General features: G+C 41.1%; 1 protein-coding gene across 1 annotated transcript in view; it reads right to left on the reverse strand.

Moving 5' to 3' along the window:
• Positions 1 to 209: 209 nt before the first annotated feature.
• LOC110071129 (uncharacterized) overlaps positions 210 to 25,701 on the reverse strand; it is a 36,572-nt gene continuing 11,080 nt past the window's right edge. Inside the window, exon 4 of the mRNA XM_072987288.2 lies at positions 210 to 11,168. Within this exon, the coding sequence (XP_072843389.2) occupies positions 9,093 to 11,168 (2,076 nt within the window). The 3' untranslated portion in view covers positions 210 to 9,092. The remainder of the gene's footprint in view (positions 11,169 to 25,701) is intronic.

The raw sequence follows: 25,701 nt of genomic DNA on the forward strand, positions 1-25,701 counted from the left end.
CGAGGAGGACCCTTGATTCCCTGGGGAATTCAGTGAGTTAGCTCATCCAGAAATTCCACGTTCCAGCCTTGGGAGCTGTAACGAAATGCAGGCTACAAAGACAGAGAGACTGTTTTAGCGGTAGCATCCTCACATTGCATTTCTAAGGGAACAGGTGGTGAGAAATGCTCACAGTCCTGCTCAACAAACTGCCATCAGAGAACCATGAATCCAAGCAGCTCTCCTTTATTAAAAAGCACTTTTGCAAAAGCGGGTGTCCTAACCAGGTAGGCACACCAATCAAGACAGAGAGCTCAATATTTCTTCCCTCTTCCCGGCCACAGGGTCCCTCCCTTGTTTCCCAAGTAGGAGGTACTCCAAGGTGTACAACCACCCAAACCCATCACGTGAAGTCCCACCCCTCTTTACATCTCCCTTCCTCACAAGAGTAGATTTTAAGCAGAATCTTGTCTTTCCGGATTTTCCAAAAAAGAAGAAGAAGAAGAAAGATATCTGATGTTATTTTTCTTCAAAATTGCTGTAACCGGCTTCATAGATCCTCTCCATTTCACAGATTCATTACATAGATCCTGGAAAATCTGTATCTTTCTGACCTGATAAACCAGCTGGTCTTGTTTTTGTTTAATTGCGTTCATAAATTGTTATTTCTTGTAATTCAAAAACTTCACCACCACTGGTACAATTCTGAGACTTTTTGGGTTACCCAGGAAATATGCCCTTTCTAAATCTGTTTCAGTCAGATGTTGCATGTCCATTATGGAGTTAATCCAAGCTATAAACTCTTTTCTGAGATCTTGTCCGTTTTGCACTTGGAAATTCATTATTTTAATATTAGACCTTCTGAGGTTGTCTTCCATGTATATCAGCTTTTTATCAGTTTCACAAATTTGTTGATCCATGGACACTAGTTTTTCTTTATTTGTTTGAACTGTATATCCAAGGTCTCTAATTTTACTTTTTGACGTCTTTAAGCTCATGTGAAACCCCTGAAATTTGATCTTGAAGTTTATTAATACTCATTTCGATGGACTTTGATATTTGCTCTGCTTTGTCAAAGCCTTCTGACATTTCACAGGATAAATCTTTTATGAGCTTCATAATCTCGTCCATCTTATCTTCTTCAGTTTGTAGGGTCGTCAGTCTTTCCAAACTGCGATTTGAAGGGGCTTTGACAGATTTATCCATCCTCCTTGACATAGAGAGGTCTAATTAAGACTAATTATTTTTGTTTCAGGCTTTTGTTAGGATCAGGGCAATTGAAAAACTCCAGAAGCTTACCAGACCCAAATGTGAAAGTAATTCCTGGTTTTAAAACAACATAGTCCTTAGAGAATTTAATTAACTGTACACTTTCCTTATCCTTCTCTTTGAGGACTTATGTAACAAAAAGCAGTCTTCTAAAAGAAGAAATGTATTTTAATAGCTTTTTACCTTGCTGGGCGATAGGGAGGTTCGCTCCTAGCTGGTCATTCCCCCAAGCGGAAGTGATGTCTCCAGGATTCTCCATTTATATCCATACCCAGCCTTGTGGTAATATCCTCTCCTTTTGCCCTTATGTCTCTCTAGCTTCCACTGTCCTCCTTCTTGATTTTGCCTCCTTATATGTCTCTTTTCCCTCCTCCTGTCTTATTCCTTTCTTTTTTCTCCTTCACCTCCACCAGTCCTAATGTTCCTTCACCTGGAGGATCCTTCCTTTCCTCTGATGGGCCGTCTGCTTCCCTCACTGGTACTTCTACCTTAGACACCCCTAACTCTTTATTTCCTTTTTAAAAAAATTCTTGTTTTCAGAGGGGATAGGGGTTCAGGTACAAATAGAGGGACCATATAGAAGGGAGGGGGAAAGGTAGGAAAGGGCAAAATTCCAGAGAGTGAAAAGCATTCTTACATCCGCTTCTACAATTATAAGGGAAAATCATACAAAGAAAAGGGGGAAAACTATATAGCAATTTTCTAAGATATCTATAGTTACTAATCTTCAATTTTCTTGAAACTTCTCTTTAAATTTATTAATTTTATAGGTTTGATATTATTATGCCAAGTTTATATCTACTGGTCTAAATCCATGTTAAAACCATTAGTTTCTGTCCATTTGATCATATATTCTGCCCTCTTAAATTTCTTTTGATCATGTATAGAATATCTTATTTATCCTTGTTCTGTCATGCTTATATCCACTGCTCTGCATCAGTATTCTAACCAATATTCTGTGCCCTTTTTATAATCTCATTCCTTCATCTTCCTTCTTATTGATCATTTGTATTTACTTAGATCCACTCCCAAGAGCTTCATCAACTCCACGTAGTCACTTTCTTTGTCCCATGCGCCATGGCATATGTCGCACCAACTCCATTCCCCTCCCTTCCATAGTAAAGTTCACCATTTGCTGCACTTCTACTGCTGACATCTCCATAAGACGGGTTAACAAATTAGCTTCAAAATTGTCTCCCTCTATTATTTTAATAAGTTGATTTCTTGTTGCAGTTCTGGTTTTTTCTCCGTCTTCCCAGCAGTTTAAACTTGTGTCCCTACATCTTTAATTTGTTCAAATGCCTGATCCATTTCTGCTTTTACCTGATGTGATCCATTAAATATGATCTCTTGAATATTCTTGAGAAGGTTTTGTGGCATGATTCAAATGTTCACAGTGGTAGTTTGACTCTTGCGGCAGAAAACATTTACAATTCAGTCTCTCTCTCCAGACTTCGTAGTTAGCAATGGTCGGCAGGGGAAAAGGGCCTTCCTTCTTTTTCAAATCTTTTCTCAAGGCTATTTCTGGGTGCTTTACAGATATAAATCCATCAAATTTATAATTCAGTAGTTTATGGATATGTTGTCCTGTGGTAGTGAGTTTTATTACAGCAATACAAGTGAAGTAATTTTCTCCACTCTTTATTCTTTTTCTCCCAGTCATGCCTGAAATGAAGGGGGGGGAGTGCTCACTAGATATTGTTCTCGTCACTTTCTCTTACAGATTACACCCACTCTCTTCATTATTTAGATTTTTAAGAATTCCATACTTCACTTATTTTGCTTCAAATTCTGCTCAAGATCATTTTCTAAAATCCTTTTGTACTTTTCTACTCTCTGCCAGGGCCATTCACAGCTTCATGCCAAGGTGGCTCCCACCCAATTTCTGCTTACAGATGAGACTTTAAAGAAAGTAAAAACCAGTCAGCCTCCAGTTTTCCTCCTTTCTCAGCCAGATTCTGTTACTTCAGACATTCACTTCTAGTAAGTCCTTTCCCCCTTCAAGTTTTTGGGGTCAAAACTGAGTGGTCCCTGTTAGTTTCAGGAGCCCTCCTGAAACCCGAGCAGTCTCACTGCAAACCCCCCCCCCGTCTTTATTTCCAGACTCTCCCTTCTCCTCACTGTTTTCAATTTTTGATTCTTCACCCGGACCTATCTCTATCTTCCTGGTTTTCTCTGTGTCCCTTCTCATATCTCTCTCATCCCTTATCCCCACAGAGGTGTCACTTCTCTGATGGGCCATATGTTGTGTCTCTATGGGCTTCTTCCTCCTCTCCTCAGGAAAGGACACCAGTCAGGATTGGTTCAGCCCAACTTTCTCCCTTACACAGACAATCAGTGACAAGGTTTTGAAGTTCATCTGGGTATCTCATAAGAAGTCCTTTCATTGTTGCAATGATTTTAGGCAATTCCAAAACTCCTTAATTCTGCACAATTTCTTTTATTTACATCATTTCAAGGTTCTATGCTTAAATATAGTAAATCCAAAAAATAGGAAAGACAGTCTTACAGGTTTGAGAAAAAACAGTTATACAAAAGCTTACTTAAAATACATCCTTGCACCTTGTAAAAAGATGTGGGCATTTAAACTTAGGCTATAGGCAAAATTTAAGACATATTTGAATCAAAAATACAAACACGTTGAGGAGATGGGGTTTTATCGTGGTGAAACTGATTGGGTTTTGGAAGAGCTCCTGAAACTGACTGGGACCCCTTGGTTTCAAGGCCCCCAATGTAGGGGACAAAAAACCATCAATCAGTAGAAATGTTGGACAAAGAGCTGAGAATGCCCCTTGCAGAAGATGGAGGAGTACAGAAGGATTTTGGATAATATCCTGAACAGGACTCTAAGTAAGTCGGGATATGTGTCTTATATAAAGAAACTGTTATGGACCTAAAACAATGACACAGAAGAAAGCGGGGCTTAATGATTTAGTGAAAGTAGATTTAAGTCCTGCAATTATTCAAGCTGCAGTAGTGAGCCTCCCCCATCCCCCAGTCTTGATCAAGAAAAGGAGAAGAGAAGGAGAAAGAGGGAGGAGGGGAGAAAGATATTTGATGAATGAATTATTTTAATCAAAGGCAAAGACCTGCTCCCGTCAATTTTACAATGCTGATGGAGGAAACTAGAACCAGAAAATAGAACTTTTGAACTTAAGAATATCAGATTCTGTAACATTATTGGATGGGAGATACTTTTATTTCCTTTAGCACCCTGGTGGAGGCGACTCTCTCTCCTGTAGCCCAGAGCAGCTTTGATTGGAGGATCTACCCCCAATTACTGAGGCTGGAAAGAAAGATTGAACTGTAAATGTTATTTGCCTTTATTCATTCATTCATTCATTCATTCATTCATTCTATTTATTTTTATTTATTTATTCATTTATTCATTTATTTTGGTATGTTTTGTTAATCAACCGATGTTTTGATCTTATATTATAATTGTATATATTTTGTTGTTAGTCGCTCAGAGTGGTATAAATACACCAGATGAGCGGGATATAAATCAAATCAAATCAAATAAATAAATAAATAAATAAATAAATAAATAATTTATTGTCATTGTAAGTTCAGTATATACACAGTACTGTATACCCATACAATGAAATTCACGACCACTCTAGGCAGCTTAAGGCACTGTCTGCTATTTTAAACACTCATTGTTTTGACTGGAGACTGCGAGAGCATTTTAAGAGAAGTGCTAAAGACGCAAAAAGCATCTCTAAAAAATCTGGAAGAAGACAGCGAAAGGGGGAATAGAAGGAACCTCAAGAGGTTCATCTGTACATGAACAAAGTCTGAAATCATTGGGGCAAAGGCAATTTAAGGATGGCAACAGAATATTCAAAATATCTTGTTCACAGGATTGCAGCAGATACAAGGAGGAATGGCTCAGCTATCCAACCATATCAAAGATTTAGGGTTGCAAATGACTGATACTAAATGTCAAATTGCAAAAAATAAAAAAGGAATAGCTAATTTAGAATAAAACCCACAAAAATAGAAAAAGAAATGGAAATTATGAATGCAGAGCTGGGAGTGATGCAATATGAAAGAAAAAAAGATGAAAGCAACTTGCTAAAATTATAAATGGAGAAAGCCAATCTCATACGTAGATTCCAGAATCTTCCAGAGCAAAAAAGATGAAGACACAGTGCAATTAGTAATTAATGTTTTAGCCCCAATTATGGAGATACAACCAGCAAAAGTACAACAAAATATGGATACAGCATGAAGAATCAATGCAGCATATACCAGAAATAATAAACTCCCCAGATAAATTTATGTTAAATTCATGAGAATGTTTCGAGAAAAAGTTCTAAGAAAGATGCAAAATAAAGAATCCACTCTAAAAGGAAAAGAAATTAAGATTTTGAAATATATTCCATGGCAAAGAAGATAGAAAAGGAGACAATACATGGAGTTGACACATTTCAGGAGAACAAACTCAATTGCTTAAAAGTGGTTAATACCTGAAGGCGTCTCTTTTCAATTTCAGTTGCAGAGATATTGTACTAAATCAACAATGAAGGCAGAAGACTTTATGGGGGAAAAGGGGGAAATAGTTGGATAGGAAAGAAGAGAAAAAGACAGACAAGAAACAGGAAGAGGAGAAAATATGTGGACCATCAGGATCCAAAAGTGCAAAACTGAGCTACAAAATTAAATGGGAAGTGCCATTTAAACATGGAAACAAGAGGATCTAAGAGGAAAGAAAACCTTAACAATAAAGATAGATAAAATGAAAGAAAAACTATTCAGAATTTTGTTAGCTAACGTAAACAGTTTAAACTCAACCCAAACATGTAAAAGAATTTATAAATAAATACAGAAATTAAAATTGGACACTATCTGCCTCCAAGATATATAACATGAAAATCAACAACTTCCAGGTGAAGTGTTTTTAAAGAAATAAATGTTGGAAATGTAAAATGCAGGAGAGTACTTTCAATTATGTTGGTTGGATAGGTAGGGAAGCAGAAAAGTATTGGGAGATTAGTATATGGAATGCTGAAATGTTGAAATGCTGAAACTGGAATTGTGTTACTTGAGTATTATCTCTGAGATTATAGATAAAGAAATGAAATGTATTCTCAAAGACTTTCACAGCCAGGATCTGATGGTTGTTGTAGGTTTTTTCGGGCTGTTGGGACGTGTTCTTGAGCAGTATGACAGTGGAACCAGTTAACTTGGGAGCTGGTGAGTGCTCCAACACTGGAGGCATTCAAGAAAAACTTAGATAATCACCTTACAGATATGCTTTGATTGTATTCCTGCATTGAACAGGGTGTTGGACTAGATGGCCTTGTAGACCCCTTTCAATTTCACTTTTCTATGATTCTATGAAAGACCTGCAAAAGTATTAAAGTTTAAAAATAAATATATACCAAGTAAAAACCATTATTTGGCTCTAAGTGTATTGTTAACACAGAGAACATTTTCTTCTCATCCAGCCGTATGTAAAATCCATTGCTGTCTGTCACTGTCACACGGTTATCTTTCCAGTCTTCTAAGGACTTTCACCCAACATCAGTTCCATCGTCTGTTGCACTCCATGAAAACAAAGCCTATGTGGTTTTCTGTTCCTTTTCAATAACAGTGTGTGAGATAAATCCCGATAGTTCTATCTCCTTGTTCTCTATCAGTCGGCAATACCAAATCTTCCCAAGGCTTGGGTTTCCCAGCCCCTGAGAAGCTCAGATGCTGAGGATCACAGGGTTTGATCACCTCTGACCCAGTGCAGTCCAGGGCCTGAAGAGTCCAGAGCTTGAAAAACTCAAAGTCTGAAAAAAATTTCCCCTCCCTTGAATAATACCTGCCATTACAAAGCAGTATTCTCAAAATATAATAGAATGCAATAGTCTATTTGTTCATGAATAATAGAGAAAATATATATTCATTGGTATCCTATTCAAAACACAATTATTATTTATAAGGGCAAAACCTTATAAAACAAATGACACCTTTACTCTCTTAATTACTTGTTTTTCTTTCATCAGTAAAGCTTTGAGCATCGATCTTTGACTTCTACATTATTCAGTAAGAGTGTACATTGTAAAATATACTCCATTGTGCGACATGACTTAACGACTAAACAATATATTGTTTTCATGCTTAACGTAAGTTTTCACACCTTTTTGTTAATTAACATTATAAATTACATCACATAATGCATTCCATTTTTCTCCTTTTTTCTCGGTTTCACATTAAGTCAGCATTTTGTTGTTTATTCTTTCCAGTGGAAACTAGCACAAAAATTGAATTAGCTACTTAGTGCTTGTTAACTTAGCAGTAGCTTTTGTAATATAAACTATGTCAGAGTGGCACAGTTTTATCAATGTCTGTTGCAGAAGCTCCTTGCTCCAGTCCCAGCAGTTAAGAAAATCAGGCAGATAATAGACTTCTAGCAGCTAAGTCTATTTACATATATACACACCAGAAACAGCTTTACAATCCACAACCATTTACATTAGCCAAGAGAAAGAAGTTATTACAGGGATGTGGTGGCGCTGCAGGTTAAACCGCAGAAGCCTCTGTGCTGCAAGGTCAGAAGACCAGCAGTCATAAGATCAAATCCACATGACGGAGTGAGCTCCCGTTGCTTGTCTCAGCTCCTGCCAACCTAGCAGTTTGAAAGCATGTAAATGCAAGTACATACATAGGTACCACCACGGTGGGAAGGTCACAGCATTCTGTGTCTAGTCATGCTGGCCATGTGACCACGGAAACTGTCTGCAAACGCTGGCTCTACGGCTTGGAGACGGGAATGAGCACCATGCCCTAGAGTCGGACACAACTGGACTAAATGTCAAGGGGAACCTTTACCTTCACCTAGATATACTTTGACTATCCAATCAATTTTCAGGGACATTACATCATCTTAACCTTGTGATCTCTGTGCTTATTGTTCCTGGCTATAAATTGCAGATTCCATTTTGTTTGGCTTATTTTATAACTATATCACCAGCCATAATTTTTCTTCTCCTTTTAATACACCTCTGAAGCATCTTCTAAAAACCAGTTTTAATGTTTAGGTAAAAAACTCTACATCCCTTAAATATACAGTGGTGCCTCGCTTAACGGGCGCTCCGTTTAGCATCGAAATCGCTTAGCGATGACTTTTTGGAGCATTTTTGCGCTTTGTTTAACAATGGTCCCTATGGGCGATTTTCGCTTAGCGATGCTTGGGATCATGCTTCACATAACAATTAAATTTTGGGTCCCCTGTTTCGCTTAATGATGGTTTAAACAGCTTCATGTTTGCTGTTTTTAAAATGTTTTTCTGTTATTTATAAAGTTAGTTTACTGTTTAAAATGTTTGAAATCATAAAGTGCACTTAATAAACCCTTTGTTAACCAAATTTAACTTTGTTCTGACTTTTTAAATTTATTGTTGTATTTTTCCAACATAGAGATGTGGGGAACTGCATTTCGCTTAAAGCTGTTTCCTATGACAATTTTTGCTTAAGGATGGCAATTTGTTCCTATTGGAATTGATTATCCGTTTTTCAATGCATTTCAATGGGAAACCGCATTTTGATTAAAGATGAAATTGCTTAGCAGTGATTTTTTTGGAACGAATTAACATAGTTAAGCGAGGCACCACTGTATATTTTTTTCATTCTTCACACAACTAAGGTCATCTCTCTGACTGAAGCTCAACCCACATTCCATGTATTTCTATGGTTACTCCCCAGTCTGGGTTCTTTAATGAGAACTAAGGGTATCTCTCTAATTCAGACTTTCCACATTCCATGTATCCATGTGGATTCTTACCAGTGCAAATTAGCTGAGATAAAAAAAGATGTGCTCCTCCTCAAGCTCTTTTTCCACTCCACAAATTTCTATGGTTTCTCCCCAGTATGTATGATTTGATGGGACCTAAGGCTATTGGTATGACTGAAGCACTTTCCACATAACATGCATTTATGGGGTTTCTCACCTGTGTGGGTTCTTTGATGTGAGCTAAGGTGACCACTTTGACTAAACGTCTTTCCACATTCCATGCATTTATATGGTTTCTCTCCTGTATGGGTTCTTTGATGTGACCTGAGGTTATTACTCTGACTGAAGCTCTTTCCACATTCCATGCATTTATGTGGTTTCTCCCCAGTGTGCATTCTTTGATGTGAACTAAGGCTATCACTCCGATTGAAGGTCTTTCCACATTCTACACATATATACGGTTTCTCTCCTGTGTGTGTTCTTTTATGTGAACTAAGTTTACTATTCTCCCTGAAGCTTTTTCCACATTCCGTGCATTTATATGATTTCCCCCCTGTGTGCATTCTTTGATGTGAGCTGAGCTGACCGCTCTGACTAAAGCTTTTTTCACATTCTATACATTTATATGGTTTCTCCCCAGTGTGAGTTCTTTTATGCATATTGAGACTACTGCTATGACTGAAGCTCTTTCCACATTCCACGCATTTATATGGTTTCTCCCCTGTGTGGGTTCTTTGATGTGACCTAAGGTGACCACTGTGAATAAAGCTCTTTCCACATTCCATACATGGGTATAATTTCTCGCCAGTGTGAGTTATTTGATGCAACCTAAGGTGACCACTCTGACTGAAGCTCTTTCCACATTCCATGCATTTATATGGTTTCTCCCCAGTGTGAGTTCTCTTATGTGTACTAAGGCTAACACTCTTATTGAAGCTCTTTCCACACTCCATGCATGGGTACGGTTTCTCCCCAGTGTGAGTCTTTTGATGTATGTTGAGGCTATCATTTCGACTGAAGCTCTTTCCACATTCCATGCATTTAAATGGTTTCTCCCCAGTGTGAGTTCTTTTATGCATATTGAGACTACTGCTATGACTGAAGCTCCTTCCACATTCCACGCATTTATATGGTTTCTCCCCAGTGTGGATTCTTTGATGTGACCTAAGGTGACCACTCTTACTAAAGCTCTTCCCACATTTCATACATGAATACAGTTTCTCCCCAGTGTGAGTTCTTTGATGTATGTTGAGGCTACTGCTTTGACTGAAGTTCTTTCCACATTCCATACATTTATATGGTTTCTCACCAGTGTGGATTCTTTGATGTGACCTAAGTTGACCACTCTGACTAAAGCTCTTTCCACATTCCATACATGGATACATTTTTTCCCCAGTATGAGTTTTTTGATGTGACTTAAGGTGACTACTGTTCCTGAAGCTCTTCCCACATTCCATGCATTTATATGGTTTCTCCCCAGTGTGAGTTCTTTGATGTGAACTAAGGGAATAACTCCGACTGAATTTTTTTCCACATTCTATACATGCAAATGGTTTTCCCCCTGCATGAGTTCTTTCATGTGAACTGAGCTGACGGCTGTTCCTGAAGCTATTTCCACATTCCATGCATTTATATGGTTTCTCTACTCCGTGAATTCGTTGATGTACACAAAGGTTTCTCTTGTCACTGAAGCTCCTCCCACATTCCATACATGGATATGGTTTCTCCCCTGTATGAGTTCTTTGGTGTGTCCTAAGGTGAGCACTCTGACTGAAGCTCTTCCCACATTCCATACATTGATATGGTTTCTCCCCAGTGTGAGTTCTTAGATGTGAACTAAGAGAATCAATCCGACTGAAGCTCTTCCCACATTCCATACATTGATATGGTTTTTCCCCTGTGTGAATTTTTTTATGTTCACTAAGGTGGCTGTTACGAATGAAGCTCTTCCCACATTCCATACAGTGATATGGTTTTTCCCCTGTGTGAGTTCTTTGATGTTCACTAAGACGACTGTTAGAAATGAAGCCCTTCCCACATTCCATGCATTTATATGGTTTCTCCCCTGTGTGCATTTTTTCATGTGATGTCCATTCCTGCCCACACTGATTTTCAAATTTCTTTTGCTGCTTGGGCATGAGTTCCTGCTGAGGATGCCCCAGGTGTCTCTGGGTAATTCTTCTCTTGTTCATCATCTGGTACATTAAAAAAAGAAGAGAAACAATCCATTTTGTAAATCTTTAGAGAGAAGGAGACCCCACCTGAATCACAGAGGAGGAAAGAAAGACAGGCAAATAGGTGAGGGAGGAGAACCAGGGATGGGGCATTCTTTTGGTTATGAGGTGGGAAGGGATTCATTGAGGAAATTTTTGGAGGGAGGCTTCCTGAAGGACGATTTCCACACCCCAAAAAGTACGCAGAACTGAAAGCGTATTAAGATTTACAGCCCTCCCTTAATTATTATGGTAGAATTCTATTCTGGAAAATCTATTTTTATTTGATTTCATTATCCCATTAAAATGCCTTTTAATCAAAATATGGCTGGTGGAATTGCAGATTAGTGATTATAAAAGGGCATCATGACTCAAAAACGTTTGGGATACCTCACTTTAGATGGGTCTTAAGGAGAGATCACCATTATTAGCTGTCATTATAATCAGTGGACGAAAGGAAAAAATAAAGTGCAAAAAATCTAAGATTACATTTAATTATAATAATAACAAAAATATTTAGGAATAAGTTGTAGCGATCACCCTGCTTTGGCTCATGTATGAGGTTATTTTCATGCACAAATAGGAGCTGTTGGGAGGCAACGCTAGAAGGGAGGGGTGAGTCAGTGAGTCAGTCAGATAGTCTGGAGAGTCAGAGTGAGAAGTCAGAGTGTTAGAGTGACTAGTTAAGGGAGACGGTTGAGAGTGTGGAACCTATAGCAAGTTAAGTGTGAAACAAGTTATTACAAAACTACTAAATGGTTTAAAGTCTTTAAGGAATCTATGAGAATTGTCAGTATGGACCTCTATCTTTCTAAATAAATATTGTTGATCAACTGGTGGCAGCATAAAGGAGGGAATATGGTGTGGGTCTCAGGTTACTGAAATAATCTGGGGACACATAAAGGTACGTCACAATTAGTGTACAGTGGCAGGATACAAAGAAATTCAGTGAAGCCAAAGTTTAAACATGTCTGGAGTTGTAGGTACCTTTTAGATAGGATATGTGGTAAAGAACTGGGTAACCTGCTAGAGTTTTTGTGGAAAAGCTTAGTGGCAGGACTTCTGTACCCAGGTCTAGGGAACTTAAGATGGGGATGTAAGCTTTGTCTTTCTCCAAAGAGAATTAGACAGCTCGGAATAGAGAGGTTCTAGAGTTCAGTGTACTCCTATTTAGGATGAGATGAGTCCTTTTTCCCATCCAGGCCATCCCACTGACCCTCTTTTCCCAAGTCTATTCCCATTTAAGAACCATTAAGAAACCAAAAATTAACCGTGAGTCTTAGAGTCATTTAGAACTCTCAGAACTCAGGAAAATATTGGACTTAAGGTAGTTAATTAGTGGCCAAAAAGTTTAGTAGCAAGTCTGGTAGCAGGTTGTTCTGTTCAAGAGACCAGTCATAAATTCTTAAGTATAATTGTTTTCATTAGAAAAATAAAGATTTAAAAAGAATTCAATTTATTGCAAAGCATAGCATTCAGGTCAGTACAAAATAAGACTGCCCTCATCCATGATGTAATTCTGGATGAGGGTGCTGACCTGGCGTGCATTACTGAGACCTGGGTAGGAGAGGAGGGTGGTGTTCCCCTCTCCCAGCTGTGCCCGCCTGGGTACTTGATCCAGCACCAATGTTGCTCGGAGAGTCGGGGAGGGGGAGTTGCTATGGTCTATAGGAGTTCTATCTCCTTGACCAGGCTTCCTATCCCTTTGAGAGGAGGTCTTGAGGGCCTGTATTGTGTGTTGGGCTCGTGAGACAGGTTAGGGATTCTGTTGGTGTACCACCCACCTTGCTGTGTGCCAACAGTGTCGCTGCCTGAGCTGACAGAGGTCGTCTCGGACCTGGTGTTGAGGACTCCCAGGATGTTGGTGCTGGGGGACCTCAACATTCATGCTGAGTCTGCCCTGACTGGGAAACTCAGGACTTCATGGCCGCCATGACAACCATGGGACTGTCTCAATGTGTCATCGGCCCGACACATGAGAAGGGCCATACCTTGGACCTGGTTTTCTCAACGGGACTGGAAGATGGTGGTCTGGATGTGGAGGGGCTGGTTGTGACCCCATTGTCATGGTCAGACCACTTCCTGGTCAAGTTTAGTCTACTGGCTTCTTCTCCCCTCTGCAAGGGTGGTGGGTCCATTAAGATGATCCGCCCTCAGAGACTAATGGATCCAGATGGATTCCTGAATGCTCTGGGGGATTATCCATCTGATATGGTTGGCGCGCCTGTTGAAGCTCAGGTCACCCTATGGAATAGGGAGATGATCGGGGCGGTTGACACGATTGCGCCTAAGCGCCCTCTCCCTGCTCACCGAGCCCAGACAGCTCCCTGGTATACTTCTGAACTGCAGGCGATGAAGCGAGAGGGGAGACGGCTGGAGCGCAGGTGGAGGAAATCACGCTGAGAGTCCGATCGAGCACGACTTAGAGCCCATTATCGGGCCTATTTCGTGGCAATACGGCTGGCGAAACGGCAATATTTTTCCAGCCGTATCGCTTCCTCAGAATGTCGTCCAGCAGAGCTCTTTCGGGTGGTCCGGGATCTTCTTCAACCGGGAAATCCGGTGGAGGTCCCGGACTGCTCATCAGCTCGCTGTGATGAGTTTGCCATCCATTTTGAGAGAAAAATCGCTCAGATTCGTAGTGGGTTGGACTCCACAGTTACGGCAGAATCAGAGGATGTGTCCAGTGTACCGTGCTTAGGTCAAGTATTAATGGATGAGTTTCAGTTGTTGAGACCTGAGGATGTGGACAGGGTGCTTGGATCTGTCCATCCTACTACCACTCCATTTGACCCTTGCCCATCCTGGCTAATTGAAAGATCTGCCAGGGGGGTTCGCACCTGGGTCCAGGAGGCCATGAACGCCTCTTTGAGAGAAGGAGTGGTCCCTACCACCTTGAAAGAGGCGGCAATTCGCCCACTCCTTAAAAAGCCTAACCTGGACCCAAGGCTGGTGGTTAACTACCGACCAGTAGCGAACCTCCCTTATTTGGGCAAAGTGTTGGAGCGGGTTGTGGCTGGGCAACTCCAGGCACTGCTGGATGAAACGGATTTTCTGGATCCATTTCAATCGGGTTTCAGGCCGGGTTTTGGTACAGAGACTGCCTTGGTCGCCCTGTATGATGACCTTTGCAGGGAGAGAGACAGGGGGAGTGTGACCCTGTTGATACTCCTGGACCTCTCAGCGGCTTTCAACACCATCGACCATGGTGTCCTGGATAGGCTGGCTGGGTTGGGAGTTGGGGACACTGTTTTACGGTGGTTCCGCTCCTTCCTGACTGACCGTGCCCAGAGGGTGGTGCTGGGGGACAGTTGCTCTGCCCCATGGCATTTATGTCATGGGGTTCCTCAGGGCTCAATACTGTCCCCCATGCTGTTTAACATCTACATGAAACCGCTGTGAGAGGTCATCAGGAGGTTTGGGCTGAGGAGTCAGCAATATGCTGACGATACTCAGCTCTACCTCTCGTTTTCCACCAATCCAGGTGAGGCGGTTTCTGTGCTGAACTCATGTCTGGACCTGATAATGGACTGGATGAGGGTTAATAAATTGAAACTCAATCCAGACAAGATGGAAGTGATGTTAGTGGGTGCTTCACCGGACAGGTTGGAGGGCCATTTCCCTACCCTGAATGGGGTTACACTCCCCTTAAGGGACAGGGTCCGCAGCCTGGGGGTGCTCCTGGACCCCAGTCTAACTTTGGAAGCCCAGGTGGACTCGTGGCCAGAGGCGCCTTCCTTCAGCTGCGGAAATTATACCAGCTGCGGCCCTACCTGGACAAGCGGAGTTTCATGACAGTTACACACACACTGGTAACATCTCATATTGATTATTGCAATGCGCTCTACGTGGGGCTGCCTTTGAAGACGGTCTGGCGACTGCAACTGGTCCAGAATTGAGCTGCGCGGCTGGTGAGTGGTGGAGCTGCTAGAGATCACATCAAGCCGATTCTGTTTAATTTACATTGGTTACCAGTTGCTGCCCGGGCCCAATTCAAAGTGCTTGTTTTGACATATAAAGCCCTGGATACCTGAAGGACCGCCTCCTTCCATATGAGCCTACCCGGCAGTTAAGATCTAGCCAGGGGGCCCTTTTGAAAGAGCCATCCCTCAAGGAGGTAAGACTTGGTGTTTATATTGGAAGACCCACTCGAAACAACATTGAGACTACTGGACAAAATTGATGAATTTGGGAAAGTAGCAGGATTGAAGATAAATAAAGAAAAAACTAAAGTTATAGTGAAAAACTTAACAGCCAAGCAAAAAAATTAACTCTCAAAGATGTCAGATTTACAAATAGTTAAAAAAGTTAAGTACCTTGGAATATATTTAACTGCTACATGTGTAACTATAAAAGAAGATAATTATATGAAACTACTTAACCAAATAAAAATAGACCTAGAAAAATGGAAAAACCTACAACTATCACTATTAGGAAAAATTGCAACAATCAAAATGAACATTTTGCCAAAGCTACTTTTTTTTGTTCCAAACAGTGCTAGTGAAAATAGAGAAGAAATATTTTGATGATCTAAACAAAGTGATATTACAGTATATTTGGCAAGGGAAGAAAGCCAGAATCAATCTAAAAATGCTCCAAGAATCCAAGGAAAACAGAGGATTTGGTTTACCGGACTGGACCTTATATTACCAATCATCTGTTCTAACTTGGCTGAAAGAATGGATTAGCCTGAAAAGCAAAAGACTTTTGTATTTAGAAGGACATGATCTACAGTTGGGTTGGCATGCCTTTTTATGGTATCATAAAGCCAAAACTCATAGGTATTTTCAAAACCATTATATTAGAAACTCCCTGTATATAACATGGGAAAAAATAAAAATGAAAATGTACACGAAAATACCAGGATGGGTTTCACCCATAGAAGCATTTGTTCATCCCAACCTTTTGAATGTTAGAAATTTTTTGACTTATACAGATATTTTAGACATAGATAGATTAAAGCCAAAACAAGATCTTATAGACCAGGGGTTAAATGCATCGTGGTGGTCTATAATGCAAATACAATCAAGATATGAACGGGACCTAAAAATGTATGACTTTTATAAAGAACAGACAACTTTTGACCAAATAATGTTAACATCAGATAATAAATTAATTAGGAAAATATATAAATTCCTTTTAAATTGGAAAATGGAGGACGACCAGGTCAACGAAACGATGGTTCAATGGGCAAAAAATTTTGGGTACAATATTGACTTAGAAAAATGGCAAGGGCTGTGATCTAGAAACTATAAGATGACAATGGCAAATCTTATAAAGAGAATCTATATAAAATGTTTTATAGATGGCATTTACCTTCTGATAGAAATGTTGGAAATGTCATAAAAAAACGAACCTATGATCACCTCTGGTGGATTTGTGATAAAGCAAAAAATTTTTGGAACAAAATACATACATGGCTTGTTAAAATAATCAAAAAGCATGTAGATTTTAGGCCAGAGCTCTTTCTGTTAGATATAATACCAGAAAGTGTTGACAGACAACATGTATATTTAATACTGCATATTCTAACAGCTGCAAGGATTATTTATGCACAGTACTGGAAAAATGAAGGAACACCTACGGATCAAGAAATAATTAAAAAGATATTGGACTGCGCCGAAATGGACAGACTAACACTGAAAATCAAAGGAAAAGAAGATACAAAATATTATCAAACATGGGACTTATTCTATCAATGGTTAGAAGGATGTTGTATAGATTAGGAGCGTAATGTGTGTAGTAGTTGTTTTACAAATGATTATAAGCTGTACCCTGGTGGCACGATGTTAAATCAGTATGGATGGATTTATATAATAAAAAGAAAATTTAAAAAAATGGATTCAAAATGGATTCCTCCTTCATAATTGAATGACTACATATCCCATTTAGTAAACACACTCTAACTTCAATATCACATATCATCACAGGGGAAACAACTCTTAAGAAAATTTCTTTTGCCTCAGGATTTGAGAGACCCAGTGGGCTAGCTCAAAATCCAAGGCTCTGAGAGAAAAGGAGCAGTGGTGGATAAGAGTGGAAACCAGAGTCAGAACAAATTTGAGGTGATAGGAAAAGAAGAAGCTAAAAGAAAATTATTCTGGTGTCTGGAAGCAGGAATTGCCCAGACAAAGAAACTTAGTAACAAAGGTTGTGAGCTGGAGAGCAGTCCGAGAGCTGCTGAGTAAAGCACAACACAGTTACTAGAAAAAAGCTGAAAGAGAAGTTCTTTTAAAAAGAGTAAAACTCTAATATGCCACCCAAAAGAACAAAAATATCAGTCATGGAGGAGGTTGTATCTCAGGAGGCTGAGAGGAATGGGAACTGTAGCGGATAGCCCAGATGTCACCTGGCTGTCACTGCAGAACCTTGACAGGAGGAGCCAATGAGAAGACAGGATGGGTGGAACTAAGGGGACAGAGAGAGACAGATAGAGAGAGACAATTGGGAGAAATGTGAAATGGCAGTTAGTGTGCTGGAACAAGGGTTAGAGAGCTGGAGGCTTGGGAATTGGACCAGGAGGGCCAGAGATTGATAGAGTTAAAAGAGTGATTTGAATGAACCAAACCTTCTGTAATAAGTTATTCACTTCCTGTGATTTATACTGCAATTTCCAACTGATCATTAATCCCACACTGTTCAATAAACTGATTGTGATTGTTGTGGGTTTTTCGGGCTCTCTGGCCATGTTGTGAGAAAGAACAACCTTCAGAACACAGCCAAAGAGCCTGAAAAACCCACAACAACCATTAGATCCCGGCCGTGAAAGCCTTCACGAATACATTAAACTGATTGTGTTTGGCAGCATAAGTGTCCAGTGCTTAATTGATTTTAAATAAATAACATCTGGCAGCAGTGCGGAGAAAGAAGCACGAGCCTTTGTGAGGACAAAATAAAACAGGGGCCACAAGAGTGAGCACCACAAGTGGTGGACAGCGGCGGGATCCAAATAAAATTCATTAATGCCAAAGAAAAGAAAGAAGGTCTCCAGTGTTGAGAATATCTATTAGTCAGGGCGATCTGTCATGGACCTAGTGGGTAACTCTCTAGAGCTTTTGGGAAAAGCTTAGTGGAGGGGTTCCTAAGCACAGATGGGGGGGGAACTAAGATAAGAAAAAACTCTGAGGAAATAATTTCTGGCAAATGTTTACCTCAAGATGGAAAAGGACCAGTGGTGACAGGTTTGGACTAAACCTAATGGAATTGTTAAATGCACCAAGAAAGAAGTATTTGTAAGGATCAGCATTTTAAAAGTAAAGCAAAGCTTGAATTAATACAGCTGAGGTGATTGTAGCAGCTGTGTGAGCAATCCCAGGATTGGCTATCCCTGGGATAAAGCTAGGAGACCAAGCACAAACACTCTGTGGGTTGTTCCTGTGGTTGTGGAGCTGTGCTGGAGAATCCTGGTGGAAGGCGTGTCTACATGCTGGATAGAGAAGAGGAACTCTGGCTAACTGGACTGAATGCATGGTATATAACTACTGATCTATTTACTGGACTCTGACTCTGATTTATGCTCTGAACTCTGTGGAAACTGCCATGTATGACAGCAGGACTGGAACAAAGGACTAAGCTGTGTATATGTGTATATATCCTGTAAATAATACAGTGGGGTCTTGACTTGAGAACTTAATCTGTATTGGAAGGTGGTTCTCAAGTCAAAAAGTCTGTAGGTCAAGTCTCCATTGACCTACAGTGCATTGAAAACTGATTAATCCCATAACAGGCCATTTTTGTTCCATTTTGGTTTTTTTCTGGTCTGTAAGTCAATTCTCAGGCTGCAAGTCAAACCTAAATTTTGTGGCCAGAGAAGTCTGTAACTCAAAAAGTCTGTAAGTCAAGCTGTCTGTAAGTCAAGGGTCCACTGTACAAGTATTCTGCTATCAAGACTGTTTGGTGCTTGGTGTCTTCAAATCTCTGGGAAGCTCTATTGGTTATCGCCTCCTGGCGTAATCCTGGTAATACCGCTGCTCTGTCAAGTGGGCTAGCTTGTCCTGATCTCTAAGGAGAGAGCATTGAGGGGACAAAGTGGAGGCTAGGGTTAGAATAAGCTTAGGTGATTTAAAACCATAAAAGCTGGGACTGTTTCAAACAAATATTTCTATTTACTTTTGGGGGCTAGAGACAAGCAGAAAATTTTTCTCTGCCCAAGGGACTGGCTGGGTGCCAGATATATAAACAAAGTAACATAACCGTGGCTGTGGGGGGGGGGAGATACAATCTTAAAGCAACTCTTTAACTCAAAAAAAGGGTGCTCTTTTAAAAATCGAGGTTTCTTAATTGACTCAAGAGAATAAACATGCCTACCAAGCAAGGAAAAAGGAGAGCAATGGAAGTATAATCTCTTCCTCAAGGTTCACCTCATAAGGAGGAGGAAGTCTTAGAAGCCTCAGAACAGGAGGATGAGTCTAAGGAGGGAGATACCTTGAGGGTAGAAATTACCTCAAAGGGAGAAGTAGATATTTCAAGGGGAGATGTCTCCATAGAATTTCAAAAATCAAAGCTGCAGCAGGAATTTAAATTACGAGAATTGGAGATAAGAACTAGGGCTTAGGCTGAGGAAAGACAGAGGGAGGCTGAAGAAAGACAGGGAATTTCAACTAGAAATGAGAAGAATGGAATTAGCAGCCCAAAATAATAACAATAATTAATGACTCAAATTCTGAGGGGACATTTATCCAAAGCAGACCTTTAGAGATTCTCCGTGTTTAGAAAGGGTGATGACCCTAAATTGTTTATTATTTTGTTTGAACACGCTTGTGAAGACTTTGATGTCAGGGGACCAGAGCGCATGATAGTGATGAGATCACAAATAAGTGGCGAGTTGGCAGAAATCTACTCCCAAATTGCCTTAGACCAAGCCAGGGACTACGAAGAATACAAAAAGTTTGTTTTCTCAAGGTTTGGAATCAACGCTGAACATTTAAGGTGGAAGTTTAGGGTATTGACCAAACAGCCTGAGGAATCCTATGCCCAGTTAGGGGCAAATTTGGTAAGATACCTGGAAAAACGGCTACAACAAGAGGGGGCTGACACAGTGCAAGACCTCAAGAGTATTATGGGGCTAGAACAATTTTATTCACTTCTACCTGGAGACCTGAGGTACTTAGTGAGAGATAAAAAGCCCAAAACTGTTCAGGAGGCAGGCAAAATCTCTGATTTTATTACCAATATACAACACCTGCGTTTTTCTGAGGTAAAAATTGGCAAGAGAGCTTGGGATGATAGAAAAACAGATCCCAAAGGCCTTAAGGCCCAACAGGCAATCCCTCAGAGCAGAGCCAACCAAGAAATAAGACCTGGAAGGAAAGGACAATAAAACCCCTACTTTCAAACAGAAGAACTTTAGATATTGCTTCGGTTGTGGAGAGGAAGGACACTTCATAGCTCAATGCGCTAAGAATAGGGAGTTTGGGCAACAAAAAGGAAATTTGCCTAAGCCTAGGGCAGTATATTGCATGCAGCAAACCAAAGTTATCACAGGGACAGGAGAACCGGGAACCATAGCAACCCCAGTTATTGTTCCTGCTAGCGCTGAGAGCCAAGAACAACAAGAACAACTTCCAGAAGCAGTTCATTGTTATCTAGTCGAAATTGACCAGGAGCTTTCTAAAAGTTCTGGGCATAGTATTTATATAAATGAGACTAAATTTATGGCCCTAAAAGATTCATGCTCTCAGGTGACTTTATGCCATCCAGACATAAGCCCTCAGGAATACATATTGAAAGGTGAAAGCCTGACAGTTGAGGGAATTGGAGCAGAGGTAATTACTCTACCAGTGGCTGAAGAACCAATAAAATATCAAGGATGGCAAGGGATGTGGAAAACTGGAATACTTGATCAATTAACAGCACCATGTTTAATAGGGATAGATCTCTCTGAGCATGTTAAAAGTGTTTTAGTATAAACTCATTCCCAGAAAGAAGATAAAGAAATAGTGGAGGAAAAACATGAAATTCCTACAGAAATGAGGAGAGAACATGGGTAGCGTGGGTGGCATATAAATTAAATAAATAAATGATGAGACAGCTGATGTAATACCTATTAGGAATCCCCAAGAGAATACATTTACTAAAGAACAAAAAAGTTAGGTTACCTACCTGTAACCATGGTTCTTCTAGTGATCCTCTGTGAATGCACACAAATGGGTTTATCCTGCACCTGCGCAGAACACTCGGAAGATTCTAGAGCTTTAGAAAAAAGAAACAATTAAGCTTCCCCGAGGGTATATAGGCTCCACCTCCTCCGTTCAGTTCCCCAGTCCACCGTACTGTATGTAATAGGTATCATAGAACGGTATCATGACGGACAGAGGGGAGGAAGGGAGGGGTGTATGAATTCACAGAGGACCACTAGAAGAACCATGGTTACAGATAGGTAACCTAACTTTCTTCGTAGTGGTCTCTATGAATGCACACAAATGAGTGAATGGCAAGCAGTACTCACCTGATGAAGTGAGTACTTTAAGGGATAACCCTTAAAAACGCAGCATCATTCTTGGTCCTGACATCAAGGCGGTAGTGTCTTGTAAACGTCAGGGGGTTTGGCCAAGTAGCTGCTTTACAGATATCTTGTATTTGGACACCTATGTGAAGGGTGGTCGAAGTGGAAACCGCTCGAGTAGAGTGGGCCCTCAGGCGATCTGGTATCGGCTGCCCTGCAAGTTGGTACGCCAGCTGTATCGCCTGTACGATCCACCTCGATATAGTCTGGGGAGAGGCAGGGTTGCCCTTATTAGGCATGTGGTAGCAAATGAAGAGACGAGGAGAACTCCTGAAGTGCCTCGTCCTGTCAAGGTAAAAGGTGAGGGCCCTCCTGACATCCAATATATGAAGTTTCCGTTCAAGCTGTGTGGAGGGAGATGGGAACAGCATCAGTAGCACAACCGGCTGATTCAGATGAAATTCCAACACTACCTTGGGAAGGAAAGACACGTCTGGGTAGAGCGTGACTTTATCAGGGTGAACCTGTAGATATGGAGGGTCCGACCTGAATGCCGAAAGTTCACTAGAATGTCTAGCGGATATTATTACCACAAGAAAGGCAGTTTTGAGGTAGAGTAATTTCTCATTACAGGTAGTCATCGTTTCAAATGGTGATTTTGTAAGTGCCTCCAAGGGAATCAATCTTTTCCCCTTCCTTATTCACTGGGGAGATCATAGACCTGCTACGAGACTTGTACTGAGTTACCTCCACAACAATAGAGTCAGGTATGAGATGCTCGGAGAGGAATTCTGAGTCCACTCCATGGGTCTTATAGTGATGCTCGATTTTACAGGGGACTTGGAGAGTCGAAGGTGACTTGTCCCAAGAAGTTTTAATCAGGTCGAACAGTGGTGGTATGAGGCTGAGGCTAGGCGGAGAAGACTTGTCTTGCTCCATACCATGGAAAATAAAGTCCTTTTCCTGTTGAGAAATTTGTGCATCAAGATGCAGAGTCCTTGCCATTCTTATGATGGGCATAGGAGGTAAGGTCCTCTGTGGGGATCTGCAAAGGAGTCCCTGTGACGCCCTCATCATCAGCATCAGAGTCGGTGAAACTAGAGGAGTCCCTGTCATGGAACGACTCAGAGGCAAAAGAGGGGGAACCATGATGGGATAGGTGTTGCGTTGTCGGTTCGACATCTGACTGGGTCGACCGTGAGAAGGGTTCTGTATCGTGTCCTTCAGGGCACAGAGTAGTGTCATGAACTGTACCGTGGGATAGTTTCTATTGTGCCTGGCACGCTTCAGGGGCAAGGCAGGCTCCAGAGGTGACGACCTCTTGCAAGGAGGACCTAGAGATGTAGCCAGGTCTTCTTGGTGCTTCAGGTGAGCATCTAACGGTGCAGCCGAGGATGGGTACCATGGCAGCTGCGGGCAGGTCGGTCAGCTGATATCACCAGGGTATCCGTATCCATGGTATAGATAGGGTTGGTACGGCGTGAAGAAGGGGGGACCATGTGGTGGACCATGTGACTGGTACCGTCTCTCAATACACTGAGGTTGGTAGGAGACATGTTTGCATTTCTCTGTATGCTTCTTAGGAGCACCCGATGCGAACTGTTCTGATTGAGTCTCCGTATCTGCCCGCCCTGAAGATCGAGGGCTAAGAGGGGCAATGGCCGGGCTCGAAGTTTCGACAGCCCCAAAACGGCTTGAGCTAGGTGACATGCTTATGATATCCTGAGACGTTTGGGTTGGAGGGATAGCCTGCTCCTCCACGTCCGATAGCCCAGCACCGTCCCTTGAAGAGTCCTTGAGCAGTATGGGGACTGCTGGGAGCGGCAAGGGGGTGGCTGACAGCACCTTCTTAGACTTCTTAGCCTTATCTTTGTTTTTCTTCTTTTTAGCTGAGACGATGGGTTATGCAGGAGCCTTGGTAGCAACTGCTTTGCCAGCTTAACTAAATCTTTTGGCTTGGCCAAGAAGAGAGCCAAAGCAGGTAGCGGCTGCTCAACCGTGCTGAGAGCAGATTTCAGCGTCTCCGAAGGCAGAGTCGAATCCGCATAGTGATCTATTTTATTAGATTGCTAATGCGATCGCATTGCGATGTTTTAATGGGCAAAACATCGCATTGCGATGATCGGTAAGCATTTCACTTACCGATCTTCCCATTGCGATGTTTCTAAAACAGCTGATCGGCGATTCCAAAATGGCCGCCGGGTGCCCAAAATAGCTGCCGCAACCATTTTCGCGCAATTTCCTCGCTTACCAAGGGCGCGGAAATGGCGATGCTATGGAAGATCTTCGCTGAACGATGAGTTTGGGCCTCATAGTTCTGTTTAGCGATGTTTCTGCATAGCGACGATTAATCCGGAACAGATTAACTGTCGCTATGCAGGGCACCACTGTATTTTAGTATATAATATGGCTACTATCATAATATTACTTTCATAGTGTACAATATTCTCAAGATCTTCTTATTACATTCTTAATAAAAGTGGTTCTGGCTCCATGCCCCAACCTTATATCTAGTTTAATTAACCTAAAATGAAAAGCCACCATATTACATCTTTACCCTGGTTAGAGGTCCCTTATTTCAATTTAATTCTCCTTTTTAATATAAAGGATATGCTTCTTGACAATTCCTGAAGTTAAATGGATACATGTTTTTCAACATTAAGGACCCCCTTCTTGTTTCCCCCTTTTTCATCTTTCTAAGTAATTCCCTCTCTTCTTTCTCTTTTTTCACTTTTTGTTTCTTTTTTCAGTTTTTGTTTCTCTCTCTCTAAGCATTCTGCCATCTTTCATGCCCTCTGAAACCGTGTTGTGCATCTGATTTATATCCACTAGATCTTTATGCATTTTGTCTATCTTCAATAGATCTTCCAGGCTTTTAAAAATTAACTTTGCTGATTTTCTCCCCTTGTCTTCCCTTAATACTCTCTTCGGATCCAAGATTGACATTGTTTCTCTTAGGTTTTCCCCATTAATTTCCTCCAGCTCCTCTTTTGATTGGCATTCATCATCCGGTACACTCTCATTTCCTTCTTTTTTATTCCCTGTCTCTTGTTGGCTATAATTCTTTAGATGTTCATTGAATAATTTTTCCTCGTAGTAGTGGGATCTCACTATTTCTAGTATTGTTTGAAGGGTAGATTTTGTTTCATCCCAAAATTGTTCTTGCTGTTCCATTCTGTTCCAGCTGCCTAAGAGCTTAGGCCAAGATTCGAAGCCCCCAAGTCTCACAGTCCAGTTCGATGATTGTATCTGTGTCCTAGTTGATCCCTGGTAAATTGATGCCAGTTAAACAGATATTCCAAGTCTCCAGAGTCAATTCAAAGAGTCCGCTTTGGCTAAATAGGCCTGAACTAAAATATAAACCCCCAAAGTACCAAGGTACAATGGAATGGTTGTATCCACGGCCTGATGGCCTAATTTCCACAGGTTTACGCCAGCTAGTCAAACACAGGAGGTGATGGGACCAGTGGCCATGATCTTAGTTTTTTTGATGTTGAGTTTCAGACCGGTTTTTGCACTCTCGTCTTTCACCCTCATTACAAGGTTCTTTAGTTCCTCCTCACTTTCCGCCATCAGAGTGGTATCATCTGCATATCGGAGGTTGTTGATATTTCTTCCTGCAATCTTAATTCCAGCTTGGGATTCCTCCAGTCCAGCCTTCCGCATGATGTATTCTGCATATAAGTTAAATAAGCAGGGGGACAATATACAGCCTTGTCGTACTCCTTTCCCAATTTTGAACCAATCCGTTGTTCCATATCCAGTTCTAACTGTTACTTCCTGTCCCACATATAGGTTTCTCAGGAGATGGATAAGGTGGTCAGGCATGCCCATTTCTTTTAGGACTTGCCATAGTTTGCTGTGGTCCACACAGTCAAAGGCTTTTGCATAGTCAATGAAACAGAAGTAGATGTTTTTCTGGAACTCTCTGGCTTTCTCCATAATCCAGCGCATGTTGGCAATTTGGTCTCGAGTTCCTCTGCCTCTTCGGAATCCCGCTTGTACTTCTGGGAGTTCTCGGTCCACATACTGCTGAAGCCTACCTTGTATGATTTTGAGCATAACCTTGCT

Source organism: Pogona vitticeps, chromosome 2 (assembly GCF_051106095.1).
Source record: "Pogona vitticeps strain Pit_001003342236 chromosome 2, PviZW2.1, whole genome shotgun sequence".
Classification (NCBI taxonomy): domain Eukaryota; kingdom Metazoa; phylum Chordata; class Lepidosauria; order Squamata; family Agamidae; genus Pogona; species Pogona vitticeps.